Source organism: Ischnura elegans, chromosome 12 (assembly GCF_921293095.1).
Source record: "Ischnura elegans chromosome 12, ioIscEleg1.1, whole genome shotgun sequence".
In the NCBI taxonomy this organism is placed as follows: Eukaryota; Metazoa; Arthropoda; class Insecta; order Odonata; family Coenagrionidae; genus Ischnura; species Ischnura elegans.
In genome coordinates, this window is record NC_060257.1 from 31547598 (window position 1) to 31569219 (window position 21622).

Consider the following 21622-nt stretch of genomic DNA (forward strand, 5'->3'; position numbering starts at 1 on the left):
CTGTCTTCATCGACGACAATAGCAGCAGTGAAGTAAATCGTTCTCCATTTTTGTACCTTCCCGCGTTTGCTTTTCGGCTTCGCTATGGAGGTTGCCCGGGCGAGTGTTGCCTGGGCATCATCATCGCTGAAACATTGTCAGCTACAGGAACCAAAATTATTGTGAACACGGTGAGAAAAGTGATGACAAAAATTCCGAGTTCTACACGGAAAAATGCCCTAAAATCACGTTTTAGGTTCCTGAAAACCATTACGCCAAGTAAAACCTAGCGCACCTACCTAAGAATTCATTTTGCAGAAAATTTGCTAAATTCGTAATTGCAATTAATAATAAACACACCGTTTTACTCTTTGTATAGACTGACTGTATTAACGCCCACTAAACGAACAACCTGCAATGCCTGCCGCTTTGCCTATTTCCTCACGCGAAATTTAAAAGACTTGACGTTATCGCAAAGCGAAGGTGCGATGAACGAATGACGATCTCAAAATTTTCATGACGTTATCGCGAAATGACGTTAAACGGGGTGACGTAGAACGAGGACTCACTGTAAATTGAAGGTGAAATAGTAAATATTCTGAAATTCATACAATTTCCAGGATTAAGGGAACTTTTTTTTTCTCCCTCAGGACTCAAGGTCCATGCCTCCTCCCCCTCCTGGGATGCTAGGTGGAGGTGGATTTGGTGCTCTCCATTATCTCAAGCAACCAGGAATAGTTTTGGCACCACTCAGTCATCACCACCATCATCACCATCACCACCACATGCCGGAAGGCGGCGGAGGGGAAGGCAGCAACGGTGGTGCTAGCAATGGGGGGTCAATGTCGTCGGGTAGTCCGTACGGCATGCAGGACAATGGGCGGGGGTTGCCGGACATAGTGCAGCAACAGCAGCAAGGGGGTCCAGGGAGTCATCCGGGGATCGTGGGGGGCCCTGGGGGTATGGTTGGCGGGGGTGGGGGACACGGAGGGACTAAGAAGGGTGGGCCCAACTCGGAGTTGAGGTTATTCAAATGTGCCGTGTGTGGGAAAGATTTCAAGCAGAAGTCGACTCTCCTCCAACACGAAAGGATACATACCGATTCTAGGTGAGTGGAAAAACAAAGGTGTATCTTCATGAAGGGCCATATTTATAGTCCTTGCCTTGGGGTTATGCAGCCTCTAGCTGCCCCTTAAAGTTGAAAATTAATCTTATAGTTACTTAATTGCTGCTCCAGTACCCCTTATGCCCCCCCTCAGGGATGCCGACTTGCAAAAAATATTGGGGGGGCCCAAACCAGGGATCTTGCCCCAGGAAATTTTATAAGTAGTGAGTTTTAAGTTTTTTTTAACATTTTAGAAGAGTCATAAGATCAACATTAGAACCCTGATAACTCGAATCTCGATATCTGGACACTACGGGGAAAATCGGCTAGCCTGACATATTTTTTCTTCACACCCATAACGAATTTTTGAGGGGGCTCGGGCCCCCTCAGGCCCCATGGAGTCGGCACCACTGCCCCCCCTACTCCTGGGTTTAGATGCAATTACCTTATTATCTCATTTGAAATTTGTGTTTCAAGTGTCACAGCTTTTGAGGAAAGGATTGAGGGAAGACCAGACAAGGTAAAACAAGTCATAAGAGTTCAGTTTCCTTATAGTTTACTTCCTCTGAATGCTTGAAGACCGCTTACATCCAAATCCTAGCTCATATTCTTCCTTTGCAAAGTTATTTCTTTTGTGCAATTGTCACTCTTAATGTGCTCTTGCTAGTTACTCCATTAAGGTATGCCACTATTCCATAGTTATTTCCTCGTATGAATGTAGTATACATCATATGATATTCTCTGAGCCTTCAGTATCTCTGTCTTCTATCAGTTATTCTTCCCGTCTTTAAATATTTCTTCTATTTTACTTTCTTAACTCTTGTTCTTAGGCTTCTTTCTGTATAACTTATTCCTAGCCATACTTCACCAATCTTCCTCTACTCTGGTCCTTTGATAATTGTCGTCGTCAGACCATGATATCTTCTCTATCGTCTCATTCTTCTTTGTCACCTCATATCTTAAAATTAGCTTTTATTTCATCTAATTTGTTATTAAATAACATATTAGGGAGCATACATCTGCCGCCTGTATGGAGCTGTCTAGACTGGTGGCTGAAATGTAACTATAATATTAATTTTTGTCTTGGGGAATTCAAGGAGTGGGTAGTTCCTAGGCGAGATCTATAAATATGGCCCGAAATCATTTGCTAGACTTGTTGATTTCATTGTGTTATGGGTAATTAGGAATGTTTAAGAGCGATAGTTGGCAATTATGAATGTGCTTTAGGCTTGACGTGGTGGAAGGTGTGAATATATATCCATGATGAGTGAGACTTTGTACTCTTCCACAATTTCATTTAGGTTGTTCAAGTGCACGGCTTGTGGCAAGGACTTCAGGCAGAAGTCGGCTCTGCTCCAGCACGAAAGGATACATACAGACTCTAGGTGGGTAGAAATCTTAGGTGTTTTTCTAGTATAAAAACGTTCACAGTATTGTGGCATTAACATGTGAGGGGTAGTAAGAGATCAACAAGGAGTGCATGAACTGCTCTCTGAAAAATTACAAGATTCTTGAGTTTGAGAGACTCTGTCATCCAAATCAGGAAAGCAAAACCAGTTTTGTGACTTGCACAATAACATTTATCAAAAGATCCTTCTCTTAGCATTTCTTTTACTCAATTATTCCAAGCATATTATTTCCATAATCAATAGTATTTTAGCTAGAGCATGCACAAAAAGCGGGTATGTTTTTTTGAGAAAAAAAGTAACTGTGATATATGCATATACTGGAGAGGCCCAACTAGGATAACTACTTAATTCCCACAATTTATGTACCTCTAGCTTGCAATATTGATTGAAGAAAGTCGTGTCCATTCTGCAACTGTTTGTAGGAAACATAGAAATTATGAGGATGTAAGTTGTCAAATTTGGGCCACTGTGCTTAATCCATGAAAACTGAGTACCCTTTGAGATAAAATTAGGTTCAAGAAATGCTGATGAGTGGAGGATTTTCCATAAGCAAATAGTCCATTGTAGAAATAAACAGTCTCTGTTATGCATTGCACTGCCCTGAAATTGGTTTCCTGTTACATAGGTTTGTTAATAAAACCCAGACATTATGGACGATAAACTCTCAAACTGGAGTATCTTGCTTTTTTTTACAGACAGGTTGTGCATCATAAATGAGTACTTAGCATAAAGTAAGCATGCTTTAGCTGGTGACCAACAAACTTCCTTTTTTCTGAAGACTGCGGAAGCCTGTGACCTAAACGACATACGGTGTGTTCTGGGATTCTACCATCTACATCAGGACTGCATCTAGCTCAAGCATGCTTATGCTATTATGATTTTCAAATAAGATTTCAATCAGTTAATGGCATGGTTGGAAGCCAATTGTCTTGACCATGAAAATGCTACAATCTGATGAAGTGTTTTTATGCAGCTTAGTTGTAATTGTTGAAGGGTACAAAGAATTTCATTCATCATGGATAGTTAGTGAACTTACTTCATGTAACTGTAATGTAATAGTGAATGAGCCATGTCATAATTAGACAAGCCATTTGTGTTTGTCTAAGTCTATTTCATACCCTTTAACCTGTCATCTTAGCCCTCTCCCTGTAATAAATTTGGGTGGTTGAATTTTCCTTCCTCTTATTTTATGATTTATCAAAGTTAATGAATATCTGTGTCTGCTATTGATCCAGCTTTATACAGTGGAAGCTCGGTTTAATGAGTGCTTTTAATTCCTGGAAAATGTCTCACGAAATGGGGCTTTCCATTATATCTGAAGGTGAAGGGTGAAGCCCATAAATTTCCATGTTCACCTTTAATTACTGCTTTTATTTTTTATTGGTGCTATTTCTCAAAGGAGTAAGATCATAGTTTGGGTTAAATTTTGTATTTGTATATGATTTTGTCAATGAAATATTGCAAAACCATTTTTGCCGCTAGTTTCCAAAAACTTGTGCATCAGTGGCTGCACGTCTCATAATGTGTTCACGAAGCTGATATCAGAATTGGTATGGTGCATCAAGTCCGTGTGTGATGGCAGAAACAATATTTCATACACAGTGACATGCAGTTATATTGCAAAAAGTTGCAATAGAAGCAGTCGTAAATGGATGTGGTTCCAAGATCATATGTCACAATGGTGCTATATGGGAACCTTGAAAACAAGAAACATTAAGCTCTCATGAAGGCAAGTAATGCAAGATCATTCCATCATGCATCATGTAGCCATAGATGTGCAGTTATTGTAGACAAGTGGTTAAAGCCGCAGATATTTTCACAGGTGAGGATGCCTGTGCTCATTGTCAGTCATCGTCATCAGTCTGTGTTGCTAAATATTCTTTTTGCTCTTCAAGATTTAGAAAGACCTGAGCAAATCCGACATAGAACCACCTTCTGAAATCAACATGTATATTTAGTCACTTTTGCAATCGTGCTTTAACTTAATTTTGGTTTAGAAGTCTGAAGACTTAATTGCCCATGTAGGATGCTACTGTGGTTTTTATATATAAAGTGAGCTGAATTTGCATGGGACGTAACGGACTGATAGTGGGAAAAAAACCAATCAATTGATGGTGGAGATCGGTGGTGCAGGCTGATGTTGACTAAGATTCTCATATTGTCAGTTTTTGGACTGCGCTACTCCATGCAAACCTGGCACCACTTTGAGTCAATCTGAGTGTTTAATTGGCTAGATGCTTCTCCACCTTCCCCATCATAAATTTGGATTAAAGAAAAAGATCTACAAAACACTGCAATCTCACAAAAATACACTAAGGAAGGCTATAAATATTCCGTGAGTGAATCACTAGTGTGTCTCCACGTATTTTTGGTGTCCAGGATGGAATACTGGTAACACCATGTATCAATACAGCATGAATTAGTGGTTTAGGACCAAGGATTTTGTTTCAAGAAAGTGGAAGTGGAAAACAAAATTAATTTCCTAGTGATGAGACGAATTAATGAGCAACACAGCCAGGATTGAAGATAATGCAGTGGCAGTCTTGCAAAGGGGCAGCCTTGGAAGTCGGCAGGGTGGCATATCTTGCATTCTAACTTATGGTTGACTAACAGTACTGCTAGGAAATGCATTAGTTTATGGTGAAGTCTCTCCTCAGCTTGATCAGCCTGACATGTGGCCTGGGTGAGCTCTCAGCCCTGCCCCCTCTCAGTACTGTCAGGTAGCCTGGGGTGCAGACTGAGTCTTCTCACTGCACAAAGCTGCAGTGGCCTTAATGTTGCAGATTATTCGTAAAGACTCCATGCCTGCTAGTTGGGTAGTCATTCAGTTGAGTTGTGCCTACGGATTTAATCAGTATGGTCACAGGCGGATCTAGGGGTGGCAAGTGCCCCTCCTCCCCCCCTCCCCAGACCTTAAAAAATATGCAAGATTTTTAATACGGTCCCATTATCATTGTGCTTGTTTTTTATTACGAGGTATCCTTGTGCAAAGAACAAAATCCTGGATACGTTTGCTTGTGCCCCTCCCCCCCCAGAAAGAAATCCTGGATCCGCCCCTGAGTATGGTTACATGTTGTGATGCTTCAGCATTCAGTGGATCCCATAATAAACATCTTACACCTGTTTTCGGGTTATATTTCCTCTGTCACTGATAAATTGGTAGAACTTTCAAGATAACTACATAGTTATTACAATACTATGACTTTCCAATGGGCTTGTTAACCAAATTTATTTTATTGTCCATTGTAATAGGGTTGGAGAAATGAAGATATCAGTTTCTCTTTTGGTAGTTTTTCTGGGGGTGGCTGTGGGTCCTTCAGGTTACCCCACCAAATTTTTGTGGCCCCTTGTGAGAGCTGCCCACATCACTTCACTAAAGAAGACTACTTGCCCATGAGCATCTATCTTCTTCACTGTTCATTTTTCAATTTATATAGTTACATTTTTAAATGTCTGCCAATGAGTAACATGAATTTTACTTTCAGCATTATGCGAACAAAATACATAGCTAACTTAATGAAATGTGTGGTTTTCCAATGCATGAGAATTGCCTACAAAACATCAGTATAGGCAACTAGCATACCTGTCTAAGCAAATTTTTGGCTACATGTCTGACTCAAGCTATTTGCTGTGAAGTTAGTGTATCATCAAGGCTGTGATGAGTGAAAATTGGATTCATTTGGAGATATGGAACATTTTGGGCAGATTTATTTGGAAGAAGTATATTGCGTAACTGGGGTGTTAATTCCGGTTCTTAGCCAACATTCTTTAGTCAGCGAGGCTTAGCTAGCTATAAGAATATGATGCAACAATCCTGGCAAGATGTGCTTATTTATGTATCAATTGAGTTAGCTACCACTGATAAAAACCAGAATAAATGTTTAAGCCTTAACTTGTGCTTACCTCCATTGTGGATTCTTCATTATTATGGATACTTGATATTCGCAAATGCAATTTTCCACAATATCATTATTGCTTTGAGATTTTCAATGGGGTGGTAAGATCTGAACACCATCGTCAATTGTGGATAAGATTGTAAATAATGCCTCGATTGCTAAAATTCTGCTAAAATTCTGCTAAAAAATGCAAGAAGTCTGGATAGTTTATTATTTGCGAAAAAACAAGGAACCCAATTCATCACGCACATTCCCGTAATTTTTCCCTCCGCAGGCCCTACGGATGCCCCGAGTGTGGCAAGCGCTTCCGGCAGCAGTCCCACCTGACGCAGCACCTGCGCATACACGCCAACGAGAAGCCGTACGCATGTGGCTACTGCGAGCGCTCGTTCCGGCAGCGCGCCATCCTCAACCAGCATTTGCGCATCCATTCGGGTGAGAAGCCCTACGCCTGCCCAGACTGCGGGAAGCGCTTCCGGCAGAAGGCCATTCTCAACCAGCACGTTCGCACCCACCAAGGTTCGGGAACTGAGAACAAAAGGCGACGACGCAAGGCCGCCCGGCCCTCGTTGGCCCCCCTCGGTGACCTTGTTTCCCGTGGGTTGTTCGTGCCGTGCCAACCAATCAACCTGGCCCTCTGACAAAGGGCCAGCCCCCCCTCCTCCTCGTCCTCCTCATCCTCCTCGTACACTCCCCCTCTTCCTCCTCCAACCCCGCATCCCTGACATACGGCCCCCTTGACGGACTCCCTGCCTCCCTCCCTCTCCCAGTCTCTCCTCCTCGAGGCACTGTTGAATATACTCCCCCGCACGCCCTGATAATGCAATAAAATCAAATTTCGAAGTTTAACGTGGTGGATGTTAGTCAAGTTTGTAAGAGAATAAAATTAGTCATTTCCTCAAGATTGTATTTGAAAACAACCACAGTATTGGCAGTTCTCAAGTATGGGAATGGAGTAACTGCCAAAACTGGTCTTGTTTTAAATAAAATCTTGTGGAAGTGCCTAAATTTATTCTTTTATAGCATTTGATCGAGCAATGTGGAAGAACAGTAGAGCCTGGATTATCTGTTGTTCTGATTAACCATTCATTGGATTATCTGTATCAGACCCTTGGCTTGTCCCCTAATCACTCACCCAGTCTGTCACAAGAGCTGTTGAATAGAGTTCTGGCAAGCGTGGAAAACAAGGAAACTCAGGGAAAATGGAAATGGTCTTAGGGAAACTTTTTGAAGTTGAGGGAAATAAGGTTTCATTCCCTTGTCCACCTCTGAATAACTAGTTTTTGGATGGAATGGGTGTAACAGAGGCCAAGAAAACATGATGTTGAAACCAACTTAAAAATTACTTAGATAATGGTCTGTGTCTTGAAATAATCCACGTGCACTTTCCCCTCCTGTGAGGTGGATAATTTAGGCTCTGCTGTTTTTTTTTTATTATAGTGCTTGCATTTATGGGATGGATTTTTAGTGTCAGCCCTTTGCTGCAATCCTCTCCCATTAAGGCCCCTCTGTGGTCTCGTTTCCTGCGGGTTGTTCAAGCAGTGCCAACTAGTCAACCTGGCCCTCGGACGAAGGGCCAGGGCCCTTCCTCACATATCCTTGACGTACGACCTTGACAGACTACTTGCTTCCCTCACTTTTCAAATCCCACCATCTCAGAGCCCTGTTCAGCCTCTTCTCCCACCCAGCCGGCACAAATAGTTTACCAACATTTTATCATAAATGTCGAAAATATTAATCTTGATTACTATTAGTTTACATAAACTTCAAAGAAGCGATGTGTAAATATCACTATCTTAAGCTCTCATCAGCAGTACATAAGCATTTTATGTGAGCATCTCCCATTAAGAGATGCATACAAAGGGTTTACTTATTGAATATCATTATTATTTACAAAATTTCCAATTGATATAAAATCTCACCTCTCAGAAATTATTTGCTGAATAATTTCCCCGGTAACAAAACTTAAATGGAAAGAAGGTAGGATGTGGTAGGACCTGTCAACCTTGATCATTAAAAGGATAACTTTTTCAAATAATGTCCATGCGAGTGCTCAAAAAATTCTTACCAAGAATTCACATCTAAATGATATATCTTATCAAGGCTGTACATACCAATTCGTGCAACCCAGAAGTTCACAAGCATATTATGTAAACATGATTACGTGTGCTGGCTGGGTAATTAATCCGGCCCTCTTCCTGAACCTCGCCTTTCTAACACTATCCAATGCCTCTGCATCCCTGACAAACGGCCCCCATAACAGACACTCCACCTCCATCACTAACTGTCCTGGTCTCTTCTCCTCTTAGTCCTGTTGAATATCCTGCCCCATACTCCCTTTCGATGCAAGCGAGAAGTATTCTTCCTTTTTTTTAACTATTGCGCTTGCATCTATGGGGTGGTTAGCGTCTTTGCTGAAATCCTGGGGGTGCTTACTAATGAGCAGATTGAATTGTCTGTGCTTTTAGGAGTGTTGGTTGATGAAATTTTGGAAGGCTTTGATGCTTACTGAAAAAATATTCTTGTTCCCTACTCTTTGGTTCCATCACAACCACATTGAAGTCTGTAATTTGTGGTACCACTTGAGTCTTGAGAACCCAAGGTGTTCAGGAGCATGCAAAATACCACATTAACAATTAGAAAGGTCTTTTGTTAGAATCAAGATGCAGTGGATTCCTTAATGGCTAATAAGGTTTATGGTCTTGTCAGCTACCTTGAGGGACAAGCTTTAGGAAAGTAAGCTTACTAATATGTATTTTTCAGACAAAAGAACCCGAAAATTGCTTGGGCTGATATTCAGCGCAATCATGTAAACTTGCTAATGGCTTTCCAGAGTGTAAATCTTTATCTCAAAATCATTGGAGAGATATGTAGGGTCGGATCAACATAGATTTTTTTCTTTTCTCCCATTATTAGCCATTACTCAAGCGTGGTTAAATATTATAAATTGAGGGAGATAAAATTATTGAAATACAGATGAATAGTTCTTGTCTTTGATTTTATCATTAGTCACAGCAAGCGTAATCAATACAGGATTTAAATCTGTTCCATAGTTTTTGAGGGCATATAAACTCTGTATAAGAGTGCCTCTAACCTACAAGTGAGTATGGAACAATAAATTATTTATGTTTCTACAATAGGGTGGTTTCCTATTATTTTTTTATTGCTTAAATCGAAAGATTATTACTCCTGGAGTACGTATTTCGCGCTTTTAGATTTTTAAATGACGATATCTATTTTTCGCGATTAAATGAAAAGTGAAAAATTTCAAACGCGCAAAAACGCGACGCGTAAGTAGGAAAGTCCGTGCGACGCATTTCTGGTTCCCCCTCTCTCCTTGTGAAGTGACCTTGATCGAGACTCTGAGCGCTGATAGGACGCAGGGTGCTAGCGGATAGCTGAGTACCTTGCTGAATGGTAGCGCTTGGCTTAAAAAAGGTTTATTAATACCTTATCAAACGAAGAAAACTTTCCGACCTTAGCCAGTTTTAATAGGTGATTATTAAGACATGTTTCCCTGAGCTCTGTGCCTCATGCATGCATTGGTAACCTCAGACGATGTATAACTCCTATCCTCTCGTGTAGAAACTAGGTCCCTGTGACGTCACGCGGAGTGGAATCGCATGGGCGCCAATCTGGCCTTTTTCAAATGAGGATAAAATTTGACCCTTGCCATTCGTCTAAACCTGTATTTAAAAAACCAAATAATTTGTGTATTATGAATACACTAATGGTGGGTAACGAATCGCAATCAATGCCTATCGTTTTCTTTGATGAAGGAAACTACCCTATTTAGAATGTAGCCAATTCTAAAATGCTAAGTACCCTCGCGCTCAGGAAAAAATATTGTAGTGGTCATGTACGTTGGGTTTATTTTTGCTTTGTATATTTCCTGTGGTGATCTCTTTTCCGAGGAAGATTTTGACTAGTCTGTAAATTACAGGGTTATAAAATTATGCGCAATCCAAGTATGATATATTTTCACCCCAAAGCTGAATGCAGTTCAAATATCTTTAAGCGTGTTCAACTAAAGGAGCATCTACCTCAATAGACTTCAATTAATCCTCATGGCCCTTTTAAATGGCCTGATTGTTTTTGTTTAGAGGCTTGCAGAGGGATATAACTCTCTGATATTTAACAGGTAGCTCTAGTCCACCATGAAGTATACCATTGCTTTACTCCTATGACATCAGATATTATCAGTATATAGAGAAGTGGTTTTAAATGTTTGTACTTTTCCCTTTTAAAAATCCAAAATAAAAATGTTAATGTTTGCCAGTCTGGTGTAAATTAAGTCTTGTGGTGAAGGGCAAATCTGTCGATATTGCGTATGTAGAGTTGGTGCTTTTTTTTTAATGAAATCCAAGAGTTGAGTAGACTTCTGGACTTAGAATTACTTTAACATGGCAAAGGCATCATAGTCTTAAATAAGGTTTTTCCAAAACCCCATTATTTTTACCTATTTCCCTTTTAGAGATTTTTTTGTCACTGCTGGCTAATGTGACATTCTAATCTGTGATGAAAACAAACTGCGCATAAACTGATAGCATATCTGGACATTAGCTATTATTACTATTTTTTTCAAAGTTTTGGATAATAGTGTTTAGAAAATTTTAAAGATTTGAATGGTAAAAAAATAAAGAAATTATAAGTTCTCAAATCTCTCAATTTTAAAAGGTTTGAATGCTTTATTGTAATTTTTGTTTGAAAAAGAATAGTTAGGGGAAGAATATTTTAAGAGACCTTACCAGTGTGTGTAGGTTTAAAAGGATTCCTTCTGAAAGTTTAGGATTTAAGCAGCCCACCTATCACTTTGTAAACTCAAAAACATTTCATAAAGCACAGTCAATGGATCTGAAGTGAAATTATTCTGCAACTAAGTGCTTCCTATGGCTATTTCCTAAATCATATCAATTTAAATTGTCGGTGAACACCAATACATTTGTTAGCTCTTATTTTTATGAAAAAAGATGTTTTTAGCTAGGTTAGTAAATGTACCTGCCAAACATCCCCCTAAATATGCTTCAATTAAAGTACATATTAAGATTTTTTTTATTTTTACTCTTTAGTATTTCTTTTATATTCATTGAAATCAAAAGTCATGCCATCATTTCCAATCATGATCATCAGTCCAAAGAGAGCATTTTATATAATTAGTAAACTACTATTTTTGCCTAACTTGATGTTTCTTTTGGGTTGTAATCTTTCTTGAAGATGCCAGTATTTTTTTAAATATTGCCCACGGCATTTAAACTCCAAATTCAAGTTTAATTACTTCACATTCAAGCCTTCGTCCATGGCAGTGAGTCGATATTTCATTACTAATCCATGAAAAGTTGTAAAAATGATCAGTGTGAAGACCTGTAGTGACACTTTGTTTTACAATTTGGCTTTTCAAGTAAGTTAAGCCTGGAAATGGAAGCATCAAGATTATTGAAATTGACATTTTACCTCTCATTAATGCTAGTTTTACTTGTTGAATTTTTATATTCATCAGAATATCCTGATGGTAATATTGTTATGTAATAGAGTATTATTCTCTGTGTACAGTATTTTTTACAATTATAATTTATGCACATGTCTTACCTAACTTATCTGTCATCTTATTTGAGATTTCATTATTTACCTAATTTATTTTAATTGCTAAGTTTATTCTTGATTTTCAAATTCAGTTTTTAATATTTTTCCCATGTTCGTTTTTAAATTTTCTTGTAATTATTAATCAAGATGGAACTACTTACACACAATTTATTGCTCTACAAAATCTTTTCGTAAGGAATATGAGAAAGTATTTTATAATTTCAATGAGACATTTAAGAGCTTAGTGGTAGATTGTCGTGTCAAATCAAATTATGCTTTCGTTAGGGATCAGTAGAACTCCAACCATGGTTAATATCACCTATCTGTTGTTATATATTTTATACAGGCACAAACTATCTTAAAAAACTATAGAGTTTTCTTAAGGGAAAAAACAGATGATACAGGTAACTTTAAGTGACCCATTTTTATGCCTTTTTACATTTACTCCGGCTCATATTAGTTTGGTCATGCCTTACTTACCCTGTAAATAACTTTCAATGTGTGTTGTGTTGCCTCTTTGCGAGGGCAACAAGGTGAAACAAACTAATTTAATATTTTTGCCAGCAAATAAGAGGCGCTAGTAAACACTACATATACAGGTTATGTATCACCCAAAATGAGATTTTCGCAGAGCATTTGATCCATAACTGAGCTAATACGAGTTAGATTCAGTATGAATCAGTGTGAACACAAGCCATAGAAGGTTGCTCTTTTTAGGTGTTTTTTCTCATAAGGATAGTTTAAGATTTCATGCATAGTATCTAAAACAATAATGGCTATAAAGCGGTTTTACATGCTATGTCAATATTTATGACTGAAAATTTAATATCATACCATGCCGAATTAATTTGCATATGGTCATATAAGATTTTGTGCTCGAAAAGCTATGGTTTAATAGAAAAATACTCCTTAAGAAAAATCTCTCATTATATTTTGTTTTGTTCAAATGTCTATGGCGTAGAGTGCACAATATTATTTATGTTTTAAGTTAGAGGTGAAAAAATTGATACATCCAATTCATATCACAAATTTGTAATGTGAACAGGGATTAACACCTGCACAAATACCCGAGAATAATTCTGGAATGACTATCCATTCTTGCTAATTGAGGAGTTTCAATTTAAATGCTACATCTGCATCTATCAGAATGTTATCTGGGACATATTTTTTGAAGATTATCCCAGATTAAATATAGATCCCTCTCTGCTGAAATAAGTTAATGCCACCATTCAAACATCTCTTGATTTGTATCGAATGTGAAAGTTAGGAGGCAGGCTAAATGTGCAGAAATATTTATCCCACAGTCATCAGCAGTTAGCAATAGTATAAAGATATTTAAGCTGAAGGGTTGAGCGAATTTTATTATGATTAAGTTTGAAATTGTTTTTTTAAATGTTTATTATCATCTTACCTGCATTTTTATTCTAATGCTAGAAAAATAACAACTCAATGAGCTTATTATTTACAAGAAAGTATTTTCTTGTTAGAAGTACATAGTAGATACATATTTTCATTTGTTCAAAATCAAAGCATGGCCTTAAACGAAGTTTTTTGTGATTACGCTGTCGGTGAAAGGACGTACTCCACCGAAACAGTTGAAAAGTACAAACATATGATTAGTAATCAGCTTACCTCCTATTTATTTGTAAGATACAGTATTGAAAATGTACATCAAGTAAATGATAATTATATACTTAGAATGAATGTAATTGTACACATAATTGTTGGCAAAAATGTATGTGAAGGCCCGTTCAAGGATTTCAACTTTTTTGGAAAGCAGTCTATAATCAATTAGGTTTCATTTGACGTAACTATTTTTGATAATAATACCAAGGGATTTCTACATTCCTTGAATGTATCAGATATTGGGGAAATTATCTAGTCTTTAAATGTGCTTATTAATGACACCTCATTTCTCTTTTATTGACAGCAATGACCCCACAGAATGTTATTACGAGGGCAGTTCATAAAGTAACCTCTAAAGTGCTGTAAGAAACAAACCAGCATAGGGGGGGAAAAAGTTCATTCACGTTTGAAAGGTACAACTATCCTCTTTTTTTCAACATATTCTCTCCCATCAATTAAGCACTTTTTGTACGGTTTTATTAATTTACCAATTCCTTCTGCGTAAAAAGTGGCAACCAGTGATTTAAACCAATGTGTCACACCATTTTTAATTTCTTCCTCATTAACAAAACGTTACAGAACCTGAAAAGAGCCATTTTGAACAAACGTCATGGCTTACTGTGTTCTGGAGCTGTGCTTCTGAACGATAACGGGTGCCCCCACACAATGCTGTAACACCAAGAGAGGTTTTGCTCAAATTCACATGGGATGTGTTTCAACATCCTCCCTACAGCTTGGCCTTGGTGCCCTCTGATTATCATCTATTAGCGCATTACGTACGGTTGGCGACAATTCTCGTAATTTTTTCCCGAACGTTCCGGACGGATGACGAAGATTCTCGTCATTTAGGCGCATCTACCTAAACAATTTTAAAGCGTACAATACGTATTCGTTAGTATGTTTTCAGTTGTTGTTTGTTAGTCATAATGAATTGATGCATCATAACGTTTGATTGGGTGAAGTTATATTCTAAACATTAGCTTTTTAACCATGTTTAAACCAAAGGCATTACGCCCTAATGGGCACACATTTCCAATCTCGGCGTTCCTAGGAATTTAAATACCCCAGTACGCAACGTGTTAACAGAACAGAGGAACTTAAAAATTCTGTGACATGTTGGTTTAAATCACTGGTTGCCACATTTTATACTGGAGGAATTGGTAAAATGGTAAAACAAGTTCTTAACTGATGGGGAAGACTACGTTAAAAAATTAGGAGAGTTGTACCTTTGATGCGTAAATTTTTTTCCCCTCTGTTCTGGTTTGTTTTGTTAAAAGCTGTTCGGAGGCTACTTTCTGAATTGCACGCGTATACGCAGCAGCTAAGTATATCAGGGCAAACATTGGCATTGAGTGAACACATTTCATTAAAGTTGAATTGTGTGAACTGGCTTAAAATTTAGTCAAAATTCTTTGACATATTGTGTCAAAATGGAAACATGAATCATTTGGGTACAGCAATGCAGAGTTTGGCAACTTACCTCTGGTTATTCTGGTACATTAATGGTGGAAATATATTTTTGATTTTCATACCTTCCTTTTTATTACCTTATGTCTACAAAGTTGGGGTAGTATGTGCTATACATGATTAACTTCCATGGATAAAATTGGAATTAAAGGCTTTATGACTTTTGTACATCTCTATAATGCAGGCATCTGCTATTAACTTCAAAGTTTGGTTGAATAACAAGGATGAATAATTCCTAGAAGGTGTAATCAATTTTCTGTTAATATTTGGACCTTAGCAATACAATTTTGAATTTGCGATGAATCAAAATGACCCAGCTCAAAACTCAAGTAAGAAAATCTTTTTAAAAGCTACATTTCAATCTCTAATCTGTTGATAATAGTTTATGCCAAAGGGTCTTCCGGAGACCTGATGTGGAAAATCTGTTAGTAATTCACATTTTCTAAGTAAAGTAGCCAAGTTGTGAAGCTTTATAGGTGAATTCCTGAGTAGTATACAAAGGGCGTTGAGTGAAGGTCACAGGGTCTCAGAAATGGTCAGCATCAAGCCAAAACATTTATTTTATGGAATGTACGTAGAGGATAATGCAAGAACTTCTTTGGGGGAGCAACCATTACAATTAGATCAGTCCCTGTTTTGAAATAGATGGTGATTTTATCACTTGATGTGGTGTACAAATGTGTTATAAATGAGATAAAAAATACATTGAAAGACTTTAAAATTTTTGGGCTTCCATGAAAGCCCTTTTTTTTAAATTAGTGATACATCATGATAAGGAACTCTTAGCGTGTATAACCAGCAGAGGCAGATTCAGCATCAAATTTGGGGTTGAGGTTATGACCTAGGTTCAGGAACAATGGAATTTGGTGCATTGTTACAGTAGGAAGTGCTACGCTCTGCGATAAATACCACTCAAGCTTTTCTCATGTGTGGGATTTGTTGCTATGCATTTGAAGCTGTGAAACTAATTTTTTCATAGCTCCTTATTTTTTTATTGCTAATGTGTTTAAGTATCCTTCAATCTTTTAGGGAGCATGGTAGCAGGGTACAGTGTTTGGCTCCTACCTGAAGGGTTCCAGGTTCAATTCCTGGGTGAAGCATTTTATACAACCCCAGCAAAAGTCTATACGACGTAGGATATCCCAGGGAAAGAAACTGCCCTTTTAGTGAGGTGTGAGCTCAACACTCACCTGTTAAAACCAGCGTTTGTGTTGTAGCAGTGAGTTATTAAGCTTTAAATTGCACTGTCAATATTTCTTGGGTGAATTAGGGAATAAAATTTATGCAATAATACTTTTATTGCTTAAAAAATTCAAATATGAGAAATGGAAAATCATAGCAGCCATAAGATACCGCATTGTCTCCAATGCTATCAGAGGTTTACCAGAAGATCTGAGTGAGTTGTCTTAACTCTTGCATTAATTTGTGTCAAATACCATATGAACTGCTGAAATATATCATTTTTTTCCTTGTACAAAAGCAGTTCACGCTGGTGATAGCTTAAGATGCCATATTTTTCTGTTTAAAACTGAATATAATTAATATTTTATGAAATGTTGTCTTGCGAGTAGTCGTAATTGTTAACACTTTATTTCTTAATTTATTTGGGTAAGAACATGCATAGTTATTTTTTTCAGATTCTCTATATGAAGTTGTTTTGTAGTTGATGTTGTAAGTCATATGGAGAAAATTACTATTATGTTCATTCCTAAACTTCTCTTTTTAGAGGAGGCAGATCCAAAGATATAATGGACTGGATAATGTATTTCCACTAACACTGTTTTATTAATTGTTTTAAATTTGCAGTTCTCTGATCTTTTTGTCTTAGGAAAATTGAAGTTTCAATAAACAATTCTCTCGAAATTAAAAGAAAAATACTTGATATTTTACTACAAAACCTACAATTTTACCCTTCGGTTGAAAACATCACTACTAACAAACTAACATGTGGTTTCCTCCTAGTTTTGGTGTTATCTGTTGGATTCTGTGATTGATATCTGCTTGTGTATACAGGAATTTTATTTCACTCTTAACTTGCGTCACTCAATGAATTAGAATTCACCAAGTATCACTTCAGGATATAATAAATACTTTCGGGAAACTAACTTAGTTCCTCATAATTTAACTCACAAAGTCTCACTCTTCATCCTTTAATTCTTATTCACATATTAGTTATATGTTGGCATAAGGAAATAGATTCCCTTTAATTTCTATGTTTCATTATTACAGTGGCCTGACCTTTTTACAATTGGAATTAGGTAAAGTAAGTCCCCAGCGTACACAGTTTTGTCTTATGCGTTTCACCAATTACATGGAGAGATGTATGTAGGCATAACCCATTGAAATACTTGTAAAATATAAAATCCATGGTATACTTATTCAATCAGTTGCATTTTGGTAATTAGATGGTGTATTTCGAGTGAAATTAATTGAAAGTATATTTAATTTCATGATTACTTATGTATAGTTAACTTAGTGTATACTTTATGATTACTTGCGTGAGAAACAAAGGATATTGTGCCTTACATATTAGCCGCACTCTTTTTTGCCTTATTTGATTCCTCATACACAATTTTATGTAATAGCAAAACAGTGACACAGTTTTCTACTTGCATTGATATTTTTCTAACAGAACATTGAGTTTGGGGACTTACTGTACAATCCTTGGAGTGATTTAAACCATTTTGATGATAATTTCTTACTTTCCCTATTTTTTTCTTTGATATCCTTAGCTTTTTAATTACCTTGTTGATGTAAAATTTTTACTCTAATACACTTCATCAGGTGACTTGAAACTCAAAAATAATGCTGTTTTTTCAACTATTAATTCTTTTACTGGTTAAAATTATTGTCAATCTTAATTCTTTACTCAATAATATTGTAATCTGTGTAATTTCAATTACTTACCCTGTATTTAGAGGATAGTATTTGGAGGATGTACGACGTTTAGATAATACTATTACTTAGGTCCTTAAGCTTCATTCTGGTATTGGTCTTCTATGAAACAATGGAAGACATTGACTCAGTTAAAATCCCTTGTGCAGAGTGGAGAAACATTGTGTCACGAAACTTTAATCCTGGATAGCTGATACCAGTATGAATCAAAATTACTGATGATGTTTAGGTCGAAAATGCACCATATGTAAACTACAGGAACTTTGAGTCAAGTTTTCTGATTGGCTGTGAGCCCTATAGCCGTTTGCTCTAGACAACTCGTGACTTCAAATGCTTTGCCTGCTGGAGGTCGCGATGTGTCCTAGACATCTGGTTACAGGGAAAACTTGTGGCCAATTGCTGTGCTTGGCTCAGAGTTTCTGTAATTTAAAAATAGTGCATTTTCGACCTAAAAATCAAAAGTAATATTGGTTCCCACTGGCATTAACTACACAGGGTAAAAATTTGTTGACACAATTTTCTCCATCGTGTATACTCCCCGTTTTGCGTTGAGAAAGAACTAAAGTTTTTTTTGTATGTGTATAGCAAAATGGTCGATAAATGAATTTTCAAATACCGTATTTATCTGAACATAGTCCCCCCTTCTTTTCTAAAAATGCCCGTGGGAAAAGTAAAGAGGGGACTATATTCTAACCCATTTTTTTTTTTTCCCGAAACTCAAGCCTCAAAATAAGAGGGGGGACTATATTCAGAGAAATATGGTATGTGTTAGAAACTGTGCATTTGTCAGCCAGATTGTTTTGGAACTATTATTATCTGTAAGAAACATGACGTTAGCGTGAAATCAAATGTTGGAGGTCCTAAAATATATTGTTTTCAATAAAATCTCCAGTTAAAAGTTACGAATCAGGAACAACTAGGAGAGTAAGGTGTATAAACCGAAGGATAATACCACAAAAGCTACCTGACTGCAACATTCTGCACCCTATCTTCCTTATTCATGGGACAGCTGAAAGGGAGTAGACCATATTTGCATGGTTATTAAGTAGGCGTCTTAAAATTTTAAAGTGTCTATTGCATGATATTGGCCTCTTAAAGTCTGAAAGCATAGCTTAATTTTGGCTTCTCTTTTGCTTTGTTTAGAGTTATGTTTGTAGTTGTTGAAACTGGAATAAATGTGGCTGTAGGCACACATGTTCATGTTCAGTTGTCGCTGGTGATATCACTGTTTGCCGAAGTGCGTATATCGGTAGATTTTTAATTTTTGAGTTTCAGTCCAACTCTCTTCTCATTTCTGTCTTTTGTGAGGCATGTGACTCAGAATTTGACTGTAAGAATAAGTAGTGCCTTGGTATCCTTTTTTCCATCCTTTTTTGAAAGTATTTATTGTATTGGCGTGTTCCTCAATCACTATGCTCTTTATGGGCAATACATGAAAAGTTCATTTCATTTTCACTGTAGCAAAAATATTTCATCTGAATGCTAAGATGTTAGTTGTTAAGCTTTTAGATCGGAATCAGCTTATGTAGGAATGAATGTAAAATTTTTAACTCTTGGGAGTGGCTACTAATGGCTCTATCTTATGATTATCTTTTTAATCAGTCCATATAATAACTCATGAATTTGACCTTTTAGGTGCTTTTGGTATATGTTTTTCAACTTTTTATTTTATATATTTGTTCTTATCTCATTGCTCTCAAGGTAAATAATTATATTAAGTTCTTCAGAAAGACCTGTAACCTTTGAGGACCTACAGATCCTCACTGTATTTTTTCATAATGATGGAATCTTGGAATTGATTTAACTGTTGCTCTCTACTTCTCCCTATATTATCTCTTCTACTTAAACAAAGTAATTGAATTACGATCTCTCTTGCAGCACTTTTACTTCAGTTTATATACATCTGCTCATTGGCATCGATTGCTGTAAAATTTTGTGAGGGGCTGGCTTCCAAGAGGTCTGGGAGGTGTGAAACGCCTTCATAATAACCTCATTAAAATATCTGGGGGACATATCCTACATATGAAATATTTGGGGGGTCACATCTCCCACAGGATCGATGCCAGTGCATCTGCACAAATACTGTCTCTCGTGATATGGTCTATCCATCATATTCTCCACTGGTGAATGTTGTTCCACTATGAGCCTCTTATTTGTATTTTACTTAGTCTTTTCTTACTTCACTCTCCCATTTGATCTTCAGGATTCTTCTCTGGCACAGTTAATTTTTTCTGATCGGGTTCTTTCAGAGTGGTAAGGAAAACACCTCACTGTCTTAAATTATCTTTGAGTCTAAAATCTATCCCATACCAGCTAGCATGCTAGTCAAGAGATAATTTATTCCTGTATTAATTTTACTTTCCATGGAGAAACCCTTTCGCCCTATCTAAACAGCACATTAACACTTATGAGTTAATGTGTGTATGCATGAACGATGTTGGTAGACCAGAAGGGAACATGTACGAATAATGAACCAAACTAGAACAGGTTCTATTTTTTCTTCGTGCTTTCGTGCATGTTGGGTGGTTACATAGTGCATTTTCATGTTCATTCACACGTTCATACATCTATGCATTTACTCACACAGTATATTTTGCCGTGTAGACAGGCCTTTACATTTGATCATGTATAATAGTCTCTGATTACCTGTTCTGATCACAGTTTGTGGTATGTATAATCGTCAACAGTGAACAATATGTAGATTGGTTTGATGGAGCTCAGCACTCATTTCTCCTGTTCCACTAATTCTTCTGTTTTACACGCTTCATCTCCTACTTTTGAGTGTCTTATTGACTTTCTTTGCTGATTTTTCTTTCCACATTTGCTTCATCGTTGTTTTCGTCACATTTTAATGCCTCAAGATGTAGCTGATTAAGTTGCACCATCTTCATCTAAAGGTCTTCTCTTCCAAAGACTTCTATACTATTCATATGATGTCCTATCCATTTGGGTTCCATCATTCTTTTTTTGCTAGAACTTTTTGGTTGTTTTTAATCTCTTCTTCCTAGTCTTACATTTTCATCTTCCCCAAGTCTCACGTCATTATGGTTAGAGCATATTGTGTGAAGTGGTTTTTTTTAGTATTCAAGTTGCTCATGAGCATGAAATTGATTACATTTGCATTATACTGGCATTTTATGTCATTCATATTATTTTTCCTTCTAAGGTAGGTAATTCTAATCTTTAAACAATTTCATGGACTTTTAAGTTCATTGATCTTCCTCTCTGCCTACAGTTTTCGCATTTTTAAAAATTTATTTTCATAGTCTTGTAGTTTAAGTGCTTACATTCACTCTAGGTCTCTAGACAGCACTTCCAAGTCATACCTCTTTAAGTGGAATATTTTTGGAATTAGACATGCTGCTGAAGTTCCCTTGCATATTGCCTATTGGCTTGTAGTGGTACCATGTAGAAGCACCACTAAATAAACCTCATGGAGGAACCCTTAATTGCTGTAATTCTGTCTTGAATTGAAGTAATGTATAAACTTCAAGGTCTATAAATTCACAACAGAGAGTGCAAGTTAGTAATCTATCTTGACTGCTTCTGGGAGTGGAATGTCTCTAATCGGTGTCATGAACCTGTCAAACACTGTCAACTGGTCCATTTTCCTGGCGTATTATTTGTTCAATAACTTAGTTCAAAATTTTCTCGTATGTAAATTT

At 37.1% G+C, this 21622-nt stretch overlaps 1 protein-coding gene across 1 annotated transcript in view; it reads left to right on the plus strand.

Annotated features, from left to right (window-relative positions):
- LOC124168655 (zinc finger protein 316-like) overlaps positions 1-21622 on the plus strand; it is a 55053-nt gene that overhangs the window by 21691 nt on the left and 11740 nt on the right. The window contains exons 5-6 of the mRNA XM_046546917.1: positions 630-1087; positions 6664-6908. Of these exons, the coding sequence (XP_046402873.1) occupies positions 630-1087; positions 6664-6908 (703 nt within the window). The remainder of the gene's footprint in view (positions 1-629; positions 1088-6663; positions 6909-21622) is intronic.